The 13,137-nt window shown below is 35.8% G+C and overlaps 1 protein-coding gene across 1 annotated transcript in view; it reads right to left on the minus strand.

Annotated features, from left to right (window-relative positions):
• WDR64 (WD repeat domain 64) overlaps window positions 1-7,741 on the minus strand; it is a 47,695-nt gene extending 39,954 nt beyond the window's left edge. Inside the window, exons 1-4 of the mRNA XM_029284271.1 lie at window positions 7,591-7,741; window positions 6,733-6,863; window positions 4,158-4,260; window positions 283-386 (exon numbers count right to left, since the gene is read on the minus strand). Of these exons, the coding sequence (XP_029140104.1) occupies window positions 283-386; window positions 4,158-4,260; window positions 6,733-6,863; window positions 7,591-7,741 (489 nt within the window). The remainder of the gene's footprint in view (window positions 1-282; window positions 387-4,157; window positions 4,261-6,732; window positions 6,864-7,590) is intronic.
• Between the last annotated feature and the right edge of the window lie 5,396 nt (window positions 7,742-13,137).

A 13,137-nucleotide genomic window follows, 5' to 3' on the forward strand; every position in this document is an offset into this window, starting at 1 on the left:
TTTTAAACTTTAAGAACTTTTATTAGTACTATGATTGTGAAACTTTTATACTCATGACTGACTCTTTATTTTTATGGCTATTGCTTCTATAAATTTGTGCCAGAATAATATATCAAAGCAAATAATTATCAGGTTCTGAAAATCTGAAATCACATTTCTTTCATATGAAGTTCAATCTGACTCAAACATAAGGACAGGACAGTGCCTTTGACAATTCTTTAAGTGTCTGTCCACATTAGACAGGATTTTAATTCAGTAAAGAAAAAAATATTTCAAAATCACCTGGCCAGAAAAAATAGACAACATTCCCCTCTGAGATGCTGTTAGCAAAAAATCAAGTTGAGATATCTTTACCATGCATCTTATTACATCACTTCTCTTGACTCCTACAAGAAAGATAAACAAAAGATAATTTAAACTAGGAATTAGTCAATATGTATAAAAGCAGAGAGTTAATTAACCTGTAAGATATTTAGTTAACTGATCTAGAAGCAATGACCCATATTTTGATTACATTCAGGTAAAAATGAATGAATGAATGAAGCATGCACCTGTATGTGCCTCCTAGCTAGTGGAATGTGGTAAAAATATATCCCCTTAAAAATAATATCTAGAGAAGAGATCCTAACGTGAACAGGATAACATCTCCTGCTTGAGATACAACTAACTCTGTTCCACATGTGCCATACTACCAAAAATGTCCCCAAAATTATCAATATTGCATCCTTACTATTACCAGAGGATGCTGCACATTACGCAGACATGTTTACATAGTAAACCTAATCTATACTTTATATTATTAAAAAGCATGAGATGACAACCTTCACTGACTAAACCATGATGTCTGGCTGTGAGCTCATCAGGTATTGACCATGTCACATAGAAACTGCAGTTTGGAATGGGAGAGGAATAAATTGTGAGAAGCAGCAATAAAGCGGTATCTACTGTACCTTCGAAAGCATGAATTTGTATTAAACACAGCCTGTGAGCTAAAATGAAGAGGCAGGCCACGGATCACCAAGTCTGTGCCTCTGCTAAACTCCCTGAATAAGAAGTGGGGCACCCTGGAAACAGCAGCCTATCATCAACCTGGTGTCATCCAATGATTGCCATGCTTCTTGACTTGCAGATTTGCCAGACATATCTGTGCAGGCAAAAGAGGGGTAGAAACTGGCTTGCTGATCCCTGATTTACACTGATGCAGATAAGAACAAAGGGTTTTCTTTGACTGCATGAATCACAACAAACTGTGGCAAGTTCTTTAAGAGATGGGAATATCAGAACACATTATCTGTCTCCTAAGAAACATGTAGGCGGGTCAAGAAACAACAATTAGAACCGGACATGGAACAACTGATGGGTTTAAAATAAGCTTTACATTGTTCCCCTGTTTATTTAACCTATATGCAGAGTACATGATGCAAAATCCCAGACTGGATGAATCAGAAGCTGGAATTAAGATTGCCAAGAAAAATATCAACAACCTCAGATATGCAGACAATGCCACTTTAATGGCAGAAAGTGAAGAGGACTAAAGACCCTCTTGATGAGGGTGAAAGAAGAGAGTGCAAAAGTAGGCTTGAAAAAAACTTAAGATCTTGGCATCTTGTCCCATCACTTCCTGGCAAATAGAAGGGGAAGAAATGGAAGCAATGACAGATTTTATTTTCTTGGGCTCCAAGATCACTGCAGGCGGTTATTGCAGCCATGAAATTAAAAGATGCTTGCTTCTTGGGAGGAAAGTTATGGCAAACCTAGACAGTGCATTAGAAACCAGGCACATCACGTTCCGATAAAGGTCTGTATAGTCAAAACTATGGTTTTCCCAGTAGTAATATATGACTGTAAGAACTGGACCATAAAGAAGGCTGAGCACCAAAGAACTGATGCTTTCAACTTGTGGTGCTGGAGAAGACTCTTGAGAGTCCCTTGGATTGTAAGATCAAATCAGTCAATCCTAAAGGGAATCAATCCTGACTGTTCTTTGGAAGGACAGATACTGAAGCTGCAGTTCAAATACTTTGGCCACCTAATGAGAAGAGAGGATTCATTGGAAAAGACCCTGACATTGAGAAAGATTGAAGGCAAAAGGAGATGGGGACAGCAGAGGATGAGATGGTTAGATAGTATCATCGACACAACGAACATGAATTTGTGCAGACTCCAGGAGACAATGGAGGAGGCTGGCATGCTATAGTCCATGGGGTCACAAAGAATTAGATATGACTTGGCAATTGAACAACAACAACAACAACAACAACAAATATGAACCAAAGTAGAAATTCATAGGATGATGATTGCTGCAAGAAGTAGCATGAATGAATGTGATATTGTTAGGTGACATGAATGGATGGGAACGGGTTGAAAAAGAGATTGAGCCATATGGGGTACCAAGAATGAACAATGAGATTGCTTAATGGGCACCTTTTTAGAAAAATGTCTGTTAAGCATAAATCTGTTCACATGTATCTATGACAAAGGAAGGAATAAAAAAAACATGATTGATTTAATGATAAAAGACTGAATTACTAAAGCATACAAAGGTGATGAGAGATTTTAAATGTGTGATGGACCATTCTTGGTAATATCAAGAGCGGATCTTGTATATAATGCCATGAAAAAAAGTGAAAACAGAAAAATTGCAAGAGGAGAAAGTACAAGACAATTTCCTACAAACTGAATAATAGGACATGAGGAATGATAATGAAGCCACTTGAAACAAAATAGCAAATATTATTTTAAAAAGTACCACAGTAGAGAAAACGTGTGTGGGAGTTACACTAATGGAAGCATGAAAAATGATGCTTGGTGGAATAATGTAACAGAAAGAGGTTGTGGAATACAGTAGATAATAATTACTGCAAAATATGACAAGAAAAGATATTAAATACTATGTTGGTAAAAAGATGCAAAGAATGTAGTCAAAACAGCATGGAACAGTAAGGTTAGAAGGAGCAGAGAAGATGCATAACAATTTTTATGGAAATAAACAGTTATTATGGGCATGGATGAAAAAGACTAAGCAAAGGGTCTCCAGCACAATGAATGAATTAAAAAATAAAAATTATGAAATGAATTAGAATGAAATTGAGGTAAGAGAATGCTGCAAGACGTATTTTAGAGATCTGTGTGGGAATGATAATAGTATGTTGAGCAGTGGAATTAAAACAAATGCTATAAATGTTAGTGTCCAAGAAAAAACCTGATGCAAAGAGAGTCATAAATGCTGTACGAATTTTGAAAATTCAGTATGACTCTGCATATATAAATTGTGTAATTGGAAATATGTTAAAATACAAACTTAATTTGCTTATGAAGTGGTTATTTGAGCCATTTATTGAACAAAATTCAGGAAATGCTGTGCATTGACCAGATGACAATTCTTCATAAGGTTACTAAAAATGTATGAATACGAGGAAGCAGACTGTTGATTTACAGAAATTGAACAGATAAAAAGGGAATAGATTGGGCTTATGCAACGTTTGTGCACAAATATGAAAATGAAAGGTGGTTGTTGAATGCAATAATTATGTTTGATGGGTGCAAAGCATTTCTGAGAAGATTGCAATGCTTAACAAATAAGTCAACCCTGAGAAGGAAAAAAAAACCAAAATTGTATGATGTCTCCTTGGGTGGTGAAAGTATAAGACATACTTGTGGAGATATTATAAATGTGATGGTTAGGGATGTGATAGTTATGTACATATGTTATCTATTGTCCAGATACATACTGTATGTGCATATATGTCCAAACATAATTCAAAGTGTACTACATGGTTTATGTTACATTATATGATGAACTGACTACATCTGAATAAGCTTGCTGAAGTACCAAAATCAGTCTTGAGTCTTGTTCTCTGACAGCCTTTAAGTTAGTGCAGTCTTTCCTAATCTTTTGCTAGCTGGGAATTTTAGAAGTAGTCCAGTGTAGCTAGAGGATGGGGCTGGTATAGGAAACAGAATAAAACTGACATTTTCTGATCGGAAAAATGCCAAATAAGACAGTGATGGGAAAATGTGATTGAAGAAAATATACATTACATAACATAAAATAATGTGAAAAATACGTTTAAGCAATACACCATGAATGCATTATTTTGCTTACACTAATAAATGAGGCTAAACTTTTATTTGGGGTGGAACATTGAAAACCAGACCTGCTTTTGTAATCCGTTGCTTTTTGGATACCAGGAAAACCATATTTTCTTCATCAAGCTGGGCAGCAAGAATATCGCCTTCCACCATGTAGTATCCAAATATCTAAATTAAAGCCAAAAAATGTATGATATGAAAATTTAAATAATCATGAAAAATAAATATTTGGTTTTGAGTATTGTATGTTGTATAAGAAATAATTCCCAACATTAGGAATGTTTGTGATAGTGTATATGTCTGAAGATCAAGGACAATGAGTCTTGACAGTATTTTAAGTACTTAAGTATTTTAATACACTGTCCATTCTAAAACAGATAATTAGAAAAAAAGTTCATGACATAAATAATAAATAAGCCAGTTTAGACAATGTGTTTCAATATCTATTTCTTTTTATAATTCCTAAGATTTAGATAGATAGATAGATAGATAGATAGATAGATAGATAGATAGATAGATAGATAGATAGATAGATAGATAAACCTTTATTGTCATTTTTTTTACTGTGGGCACAATGGCACACGTTAAAAATGAAATTTAGTTGCTTGCTCTCAAAGTGTAAACATACGTAACACATATTTAAACATACTATATGCAACATATGTATAGACATACATCCTTACATATAAGTAACATATAAATATTAATCACTGTCCATCTTGAATACATAACGGAAGGAGGAAGGTTTAGAGTTCACAAGGTTTATACTGTATGGAACAAAACTGTGACTGAATCTGGATGTTCTGCTTCGGATACCATGAAGCCTCTTCCCAGAGGGTAACAAGGAAAACAGGTCGTGAAGAGGATGGGTAGCATCCCAGGCAATCTTGCGGACCCTGCTCAAGCAATGCTTATATGCTATGTCCTGGATGGAAGGGAGGAAACTGCCAATGATCTTTTCAGCCATCCTCACCACTCTCTGCACCACCTTCCTGTCTGAAGCAGTGATGCTTCCAAACCAGACTGTAATGCCGTATGACAGGATGCTCTTGATCGTCCCTTTGCAGAAAGTGATAAGGACAGGGGAAGAAGATGTGCTTTATTATACTTTACTTTTTACTATCACAGGGCAACCATTATTGAAGCAACATACCTCAAATGGTCTATCTTGCAGAATGTATTCACATTTCAGAATCCAAGACTACCGTGGGATTGAAATTTGATAAAGTTCTGACTGTTTTAGTTCTGCTGCACTGCCATGTTTATGTGATTGTCATTTCCAATGTTCTCTGCCACCTATTGAAAAGTCAGTGGGGAAGCTAGTAGGAAATTGGAAGTCACTCTCGCTTCCACTGCTTTTATAACCTGGCAGTGGACCTTCTGTTTCTCTGTTCAGGTAAGGAAATGTGTCTGAAACAAAAACCTACTGGGTCACAAGTTGTTTGGTAGTAAATAAAACCTGGGAAGAGAGATATCATGAACACTGTCTTGACTTATGGATAAAGCACATTGCATTTGTACAGTCCAATAGAAAAGTGAGAAATGAAAACATCGGGGCTTTCATTTAATAACTATTATAACACATTTAATAATATTTAGACACAATATATATCAATGCATTAATAAATGTTATAAATGCAAGATCAAAAAATGGAAATGCCAGATGATTGGCTGCCTGTTTTATTTTTAGTACCATCTTCTTCTTGTACCCCTAACTCCCATGGCAACAAAATAATCATAAAATGCAGTATGCATCCTGCTGAAACAATATAGTTGGGTTCATTCTGACATCACTACATTGTTTGGATGACTTCAGCATTGTAGGATAACATAGGAAATGGCCTGAGTCTCTGTGTATTTGTTTTGCTGCTGGAATAAAAGGAAAATAAGCAAAAGAGGAAATAAACAGGATTAGTTCCAGCTGAGTTTATTTAAGAGTCTTTAAAGTAAAACTCCCTTGATAATTGATTTCAGATGTTTTGCTTGTTTCCTTGGCAGAAGCTGACTAGAACAATTTGGAATTCATTTCCATGCAATGATCAAAGGAATGAATCTATCTCTTTGCTGAAGACATACATTAAATGGCAAAAGGCATCATTTTTCACATTGGGAGCAGTGAATTTTAACTATAGGGTAGTCTAGATGGACAGGCCATCAAAAGACAGTATTGAGGATTAATTTTTTTTTAGTGTGAAACAGCCTAAAAGCTGTTCCACATTTACTGTAAAATGAACCAAATCTAAAACACTCAGATTTCAAAGTCTGAAACAGGACAATCTTGGTGTGTGAAAAGCTGTTTTGCATTTGAGATAGGATGTTTCCAATTTGAGAGCCTGGATTCAAAACTTTTGCATATCACTAATCAAAACATTTAGAATAAACATTTCCTGTTTCTTTTACTAGGGCAGAGTTTGAATTTCTCTTTCTTCCTTTTCTTCTCACTTAGAAAAGTCTTTCCAGGCCATTGTGGCTTTATTCTTCCTCCTTCTCGTTTATTACAGTGAAACCTCTAAATTTTACTATGCTAGGCACACCGCTCTCTACCTTGTCCCCTATTATTTCTGCTTTTCCATATTTTTGGAGATCTGTCAGATACGATATTGTCAAAAAAGTTGAGTTATCAAAAGAAAAATAACTTACTTCACACCATTCTGTCTTCCCATCTGGGTTGTTGCTAATCTTCCTATAGAAGGTTTTAACATCTTGGGCTTTCACATCTGGACCAAAAAGACTCTTTACTGCATCAAAGAATTTGTCATAATCAATTTCTTCTGCAATTAAAACAAAATAACACACTCACGGAATATAACCACAAAGGCTAACACATCATCTTTTTATTTCTTTTCTCAAAATCACCACTATTTTGTGTAGAAATCCACTATTAATCTTTGAGATTTTATTTTAATCTTTATTTTAACCCAAAAGTCTTATCAATATACGCTGCTATTAAAAGTCTTGGAAATTCTGAAAAAATACAATAAGACGTTTTTGGCTTTGGAGTGTATAATAAAAAGTTTGCAACACTCTGTAAGAAATGTGTAGGGTCCCCATATATCTCACACAAAAAGAAGGAAATTTTTAAAAATTCCATTTATTGCTGCTGAAAGGGTTTTGTTTTTGTTTTTTTACCCCTAATAAATTTGCTATGCTTTAAGATCAGTATTAAACTTCAGGTAATTCTGTAGCAATCTATCCTGTCCTATTCCAAAGGATTTATGGCCCTCTGCTCAATTCTGTTATTTTATAAGGGTCTACATACATATCCATGTCATGCCATACTATACAGTACTTTATTGGTCATACAGCTGTCCTATTAATGTTCTATAGGTGGGACTCTGGACTTACAACTTGAACACTGTGCTGCATAGTTATATTTTATTTGCCACCATTCACGTGTTTGTAATTGCATTTTGCCTTCTTCAGCCATCCAAAAAGGAACTAATAAAAAAGTAAATACATTTATCAGAGAACAATACATCAAATGAAGTATTTCCTTACCAGAATCCTTTACAGGCAGGCCTAATCTTTGCTCCCTTTTCTGAGCAACTGTTTTGTCAACCAGTTGCTTAAACAGTCGCAAGGATCTTTTAAAGAAGAGTCCATCTAGTAGGTCAGGTGGATCATCTTTGTAAATCTTTCTTCTGGACATCACAGCTACTAAGATAGACAAAACACAGAGAAGTTCTTTTTCCAGTCAGTTATATTTACTGCTTTCTGTTGTTATTTCTAATAGCAACATTTGTGGAAATGCCCCCTATAGATCTTAAGTATTGCTTTGGTGAATGGAAAATTGTAACTGCAGCAGCTATGGGGTCAATATGCCATCAAATACCTGATGTCACAACTCCTCCCTCAGTTTGATTGGTCTATTGGCCAATCTAGATCACAAAACCACCCTAGCTGGCAAGCTGATGGCAATAAGGCAAAGATAAGACATAGTAAATTCAAAAGGCAAATTGGCTTTTTAAGGGGAAATATCATGTAACATTTATTTAATTTTATTTCAGCAATTGCAAAGGGATAACATTCTTGTGTTTTAATACAGTTGTAAACCATTTGCTAAAATGCAAGGAAAATTAAGAAGGCCAAAGTACTGTAGATTAAATTAAATAATTTACTGCAGTACAATGTTTCCCAATTGCTGCACTTCAGATGTATTGGGGTAACAGCTCTCAGTCAGAATAGCCTTTGGCTGTGCTGGTTGGAAATAGAACTGCCAATTTCTCAGCTCAAGGAAAGCTGTTCTAGTATAATGCTGCAGAGGTATAAATTAAAGAAAATGTCTTGTTTCCATAGCTTTCCTCATACTAATATCCTCCAGATGAATTGCATTACAACTACATCATCAACCACTATGACCAATAGCCATGGAAACTGAGAAAACAGGGTTGAGAAAATAATGGTTTAACCACTGTTATGTTGCGCTAACACAAACATAATATGGCTGACTTTATTTTGATTTAGGCATTGTGGTTTGCATGTCAGGGTTTATGCAATTGGTGAATACAACCACAGCTTTGTGAATAATCCACAAATTATAAACAAAACGTTTGCTTTGTGCAACATGTCGACCTAGGTTTCTGTGTTCACCAACCATGGTTAGCCCTCTATAAGCGTATAAGATAAGAATCAGTTGGTGGTCAACTACTGTACTCAGTCAAATCTTATCATAAGTATTTTTTCTCTAAACCAGGGGTGTCAAACTGCCGGCCCATGGGTCGGATGTGTCATCCAGAAGCCGCACCCACCCCATTGCCAGCAATGGCAAAACTGGCCTGATACGTTGTGCGACATCACATGACATCACAAGTTTGACACCCCTGCTCTAAACCTAAGCAAGTAAATAATGATTTGGTGGAAAGATTTAGAGCAGGGGTCCCCAACCCCCGGTCTGTGGACTGGCACCTGTCCGTGGCATGCCAGAAACAGGTCCGTGCAAACAAGCAAAGCCCAATCCACAGGATGCAGGCAGCATGCAAAACCATGCCCCCTCCGGTCCACGAAAAAACCTCTCTCCGTGGAACCGGTCCCTGGTGCCCAAAAGGTTGTGGGCCTCTGGTTTAGAGGACAGCAGCCATGCATTTAACTCCAATCAGTTTCAATGATGGAAGATTAGATTTGGTGAGTACTGTAAGTACATGCTGGTTGTATGGTAGAGACTAATGGTGAAGCACAACCTATCTTCTAATAATAATAATTTCTATCTTCTAAGGAAATATAACAAAGTGATTATAGATCAGATTGAACTGTCTTCCTAATTATAATACAAGAATAACTCATTATAGAGTAGCACATCTGAACCCATAGAATGAAAGGCTTAAGTTTCAAACTTTCTTCCCCAGAAGTCCACAAGGCCTACAAGTCCACACCTCTTGTCCTTATACAACTTCTTTGTAGTTGCTGTCTCCCTTTTATTGTATTTTCCATGGAGCATCTCATTGAGATGCTGAACCCTGGCCTCTATAAAAAGGCAGAGCTCCCACAACCTGCAGTGCCATTCTGACAATTAAAAGGGGAAAAGATAAAATAATTTTGATAATGCATATAGTTCATGTCATGTCATGGTCTTTCAGCATATGGATGTATTAATTACTGGTTCAGACCTTCTTGACACCTTTGAAAGAACAATTGCAATGACACTAATTATGCAATGACTGTCAACGCTGCAAATACTGTATATTCTTGCTTTGACAATATGCAGAACTGTCTGGTATTTTTATAGTTAAATCAGGCAACAGTGAAAGGGGAGGAGAAAATAAGGAAAGCCCGGGAAAAAGGAACCGGAAGTGAATCACATCTTCCAATTAACTTGGAAGATGTGAATCATGACCCCAAAATAGGGGAGGGGAAAATGCTTGGAATGTATGTGCAACGGAAGAGAAAATCAGATCTTAGCATTCCACCATGCCGTACTGACATCTCTGTAACCTTAATAAAGACTTTTAGGTTAAAAAAATGCCTGAAAGTTCTTTTAAGTGTTTCGTTAATCAGACACATGACAATGACGTTGTACAAATGACACAGATTATGTACCATCATGATATGGTCATTGCACACATCACTTCCTCTTCCACCCCTTTAGGTCACCATGTATTAGAGTCACCAGACTGGGCAAGGTTGCTCTATAATATTTATTCCCAAATTTTACTCTCCTTATTTAAACGGAGGAAATGTATATGCGGATATTAGCATCTGTATGTGCATTTCAACTGGTTTCAGAGTCTTTCATATATGTACTATGCAGAAGTCATCTCCTTGATCTAGCTGATGGGACTATAATTTTGTTAATGCCAAGCCGAATGATTTGTATTACAAGCTGTGTTAAAGGATTTCCTGATTTGTAATGTGACAGTCCAAATGTAAGCGGAGTTCTATTGTTGACATTTAACTTCCCATAATGATTCCTCGTCAGTTTAAAAATGTACCCAATTGGGGAAAAATACTGGTATCTCTTTTCTCTCACAATTAATAGGTAGTTTCCACAATGGTTATTAAGTTGAGAGAAATATAGCAAAAAAGTAAATATGCCTTCCTGAGCTTTGCCACTACAAATTCAGAATAATTAGAGTTAGGGGAGAAAATCCATCATCCAAGAAGTTCATTCAACCCTCCGTCTAATTTCAAAAGCAAGCAAACAGCTCAAATTGCTGGCATGAATAGACTGCCTTCTTGAGAGTTCTGAATAGAGAGAAAGAATAGCAGTCTTCAAGTCTATACAAAATGCTTTGATTTCTTTCCTTCTTGTATCCAAGGGAATAATGAGATTTTGAGTTTGAATTCTCCCCAATAATAACATCCAACCTGCAGGCAGAATCTAACTCATGGACTATTGCTGTAGCCATTTATCTACAAGAGGGCTCCAATGAAATCAGTGGGCTTTAATTCTATTTAGAATTTGTAGCACTTATGATGCATAAACTTACAGTGTTTCAACTTTAGCCAAGAATAAATGTGCCAGAGAAATTTGAAAAAACTACCAACATGGTTTACGTGACAGTTAGTGAAGTACAAAAGGGCTAATATAAAGGAAAATACAGTTAAAACAATTGTTTGTTTTCTAAATCATCCATCTGTCCTGTAAGAAATTAATTATTCTATATTCTGTGCTAAGAATGTTTCAGCCACTGAACAATTGTAAAGAACAGATTTGACATACTAACAAGTGTTTCAAGAGCATGTTTTTTTTTTTTTACATCAAATATTTTGTGGCGTATTTTTCTTACTGTTCTCTTTGAAATTGTCAGGGCTTCAAAGATGACATTCAGAAATTCTGTGACGTGGAGCTCCACAAAATAAAAATAACTAAATTAATCCAGATTCCTGCTGTGAGAACAGGCAGGAAAGCACTTATTTGACTAGCTGACATACACTACAGCTTTCAAGGAAATTGATCCTTTAAACCCCAATCCAGTGTTCGTTTACCTGGAAATGTGTTATTTAGCAAAAATTGGAAATAGATGATAATATATATCTGTATTTATTAAGGATGTTTTTAAAATGCTAAAAGATAAATATGGAAAAATATAGAAGTAGCAAAAAAGATAAAGAAAAAAGTTGAAAACAATGACGAAAAAAACCTTAATGAAGGAACTTCTTATCTTGTTTACAGTAGTTATAAACATACTTGATACTATTTCCCACCTTCAAAATTACAGAACGTAGTTCCCTTTTCCCCATTTATAGCTATTTTTAATCAGTAAATCCAGAAATTATCAGTTCATCTTCATCCATTTTCAGCAAAAAAAAAGTCCATCAAGGGTTTCTAGACTTTTGTAAATAACCATCTAAATATTAGCTTATGTACTATACCGATGTGTAGTGTGATCGCAATTTTTAAAAGGAGACAAAGAAAAGTTCCAGAACAGTGTTAAGAATATATGGGTAGAAAACATTTGCTTAGATCAGATGTGTCCAACCCATGGCCCACAGGCCACATGCAGCCCTGGACAGATAGTAATGTGGCCCCAAAAATTCATTAATTAGTTAGTTAAGTTGCTATTTATATGCATTAACTATTTTACATATTTTATATGCGGCCCAAGATAATTCCTCCTCATTCAATGTGTGTGACCCAAAGAAGCCAAAAGTTTGGACAACCATGGCTTAGATGTTATAACTAATTATGGGCCATCCAGTCATTACAGATGATAATCTGTCTCTAACTTGATCTTTCAGCTCTTCCAACACTGTACTCATTGTTTCTTTAACCGAGTCTATCCACTTTCCTGCTGGTTGACCTCCTTTTTTCTTTCCTTCCATATTTCCTAGCATTAAAGTGTTCTCCAGAGAGCTAGATCTTCATCTAATATCTCCAGAATAGGATGTTACACCTATTAGTAACACATACACCTTAGTGACACAGTAACAGGGAAATCCAAAAGAGATTATTTACTTTTTGATAAGGTCCATCTTTGCCTGAACAAACACAATAGTCCCTGGGTAAGAGGAGAAGTTACCTTATGAATAGTGAACAGAAAACAAAAGTAGAAATAAATGAAAGTGTTACTGCAGTGATGAAAGGTAAAAAAGTGTTTCACCCCCACCCCCAAGGATCTCTATTGAGACTGGCATTTTTTTCATTTTTAATTGGAATTGAACTGTATGTATATAGTTTAAAAATTGAATTAAAAATCTAACTGCATGTAAACATTTAATTCAGCCCAAATATCTTTGAGTGACCCAAATATTAATCAGTGCTTTTGTTGATAAAGTGCATCTGCCTTATCCCACACCCAACCAAGAACCAGGAAACAAATTCCATGCTGAGAATCATTAGGAAAGAGATAAAAATGTTGCTGTTGCACTAATATAATTATGCAGACATGACTCTTTTTCTCTGGGCTCAGAAGCTAAACACAGGGAATATCGGAGCTATAGGAGTGAGAAATTAAAAACTCAGAAGACAACTGCGAACATCTTGCCTATTGTTGCCAAGAAAATGTCATGGATGTGTTCATATAGTCCCTGGTAATCAAATTTGGTTTGAAAACTTCAACTCTCAGTACACCAACTATTCTGGAAGCATTGTCCCCCTAATTCCAAACC

Source organism: Protobothrops mucrosquamatus, unplaced genomic scaffold (assembly GCF_001527695.2).
Source record: "Protobothrops mucrosquamatus isolate PMUCROS unplaced genomic scaffold, P.Mucros_1.0 scaffold480, whole genome shotgun sequence".
Classification (NCBI taxonomy): Eukaryota; Metazoa; Chordata; class Lepidosauria; order Squamata; family Viperidae; genus Protobothrops; species Protobothrops mucrosquamatus.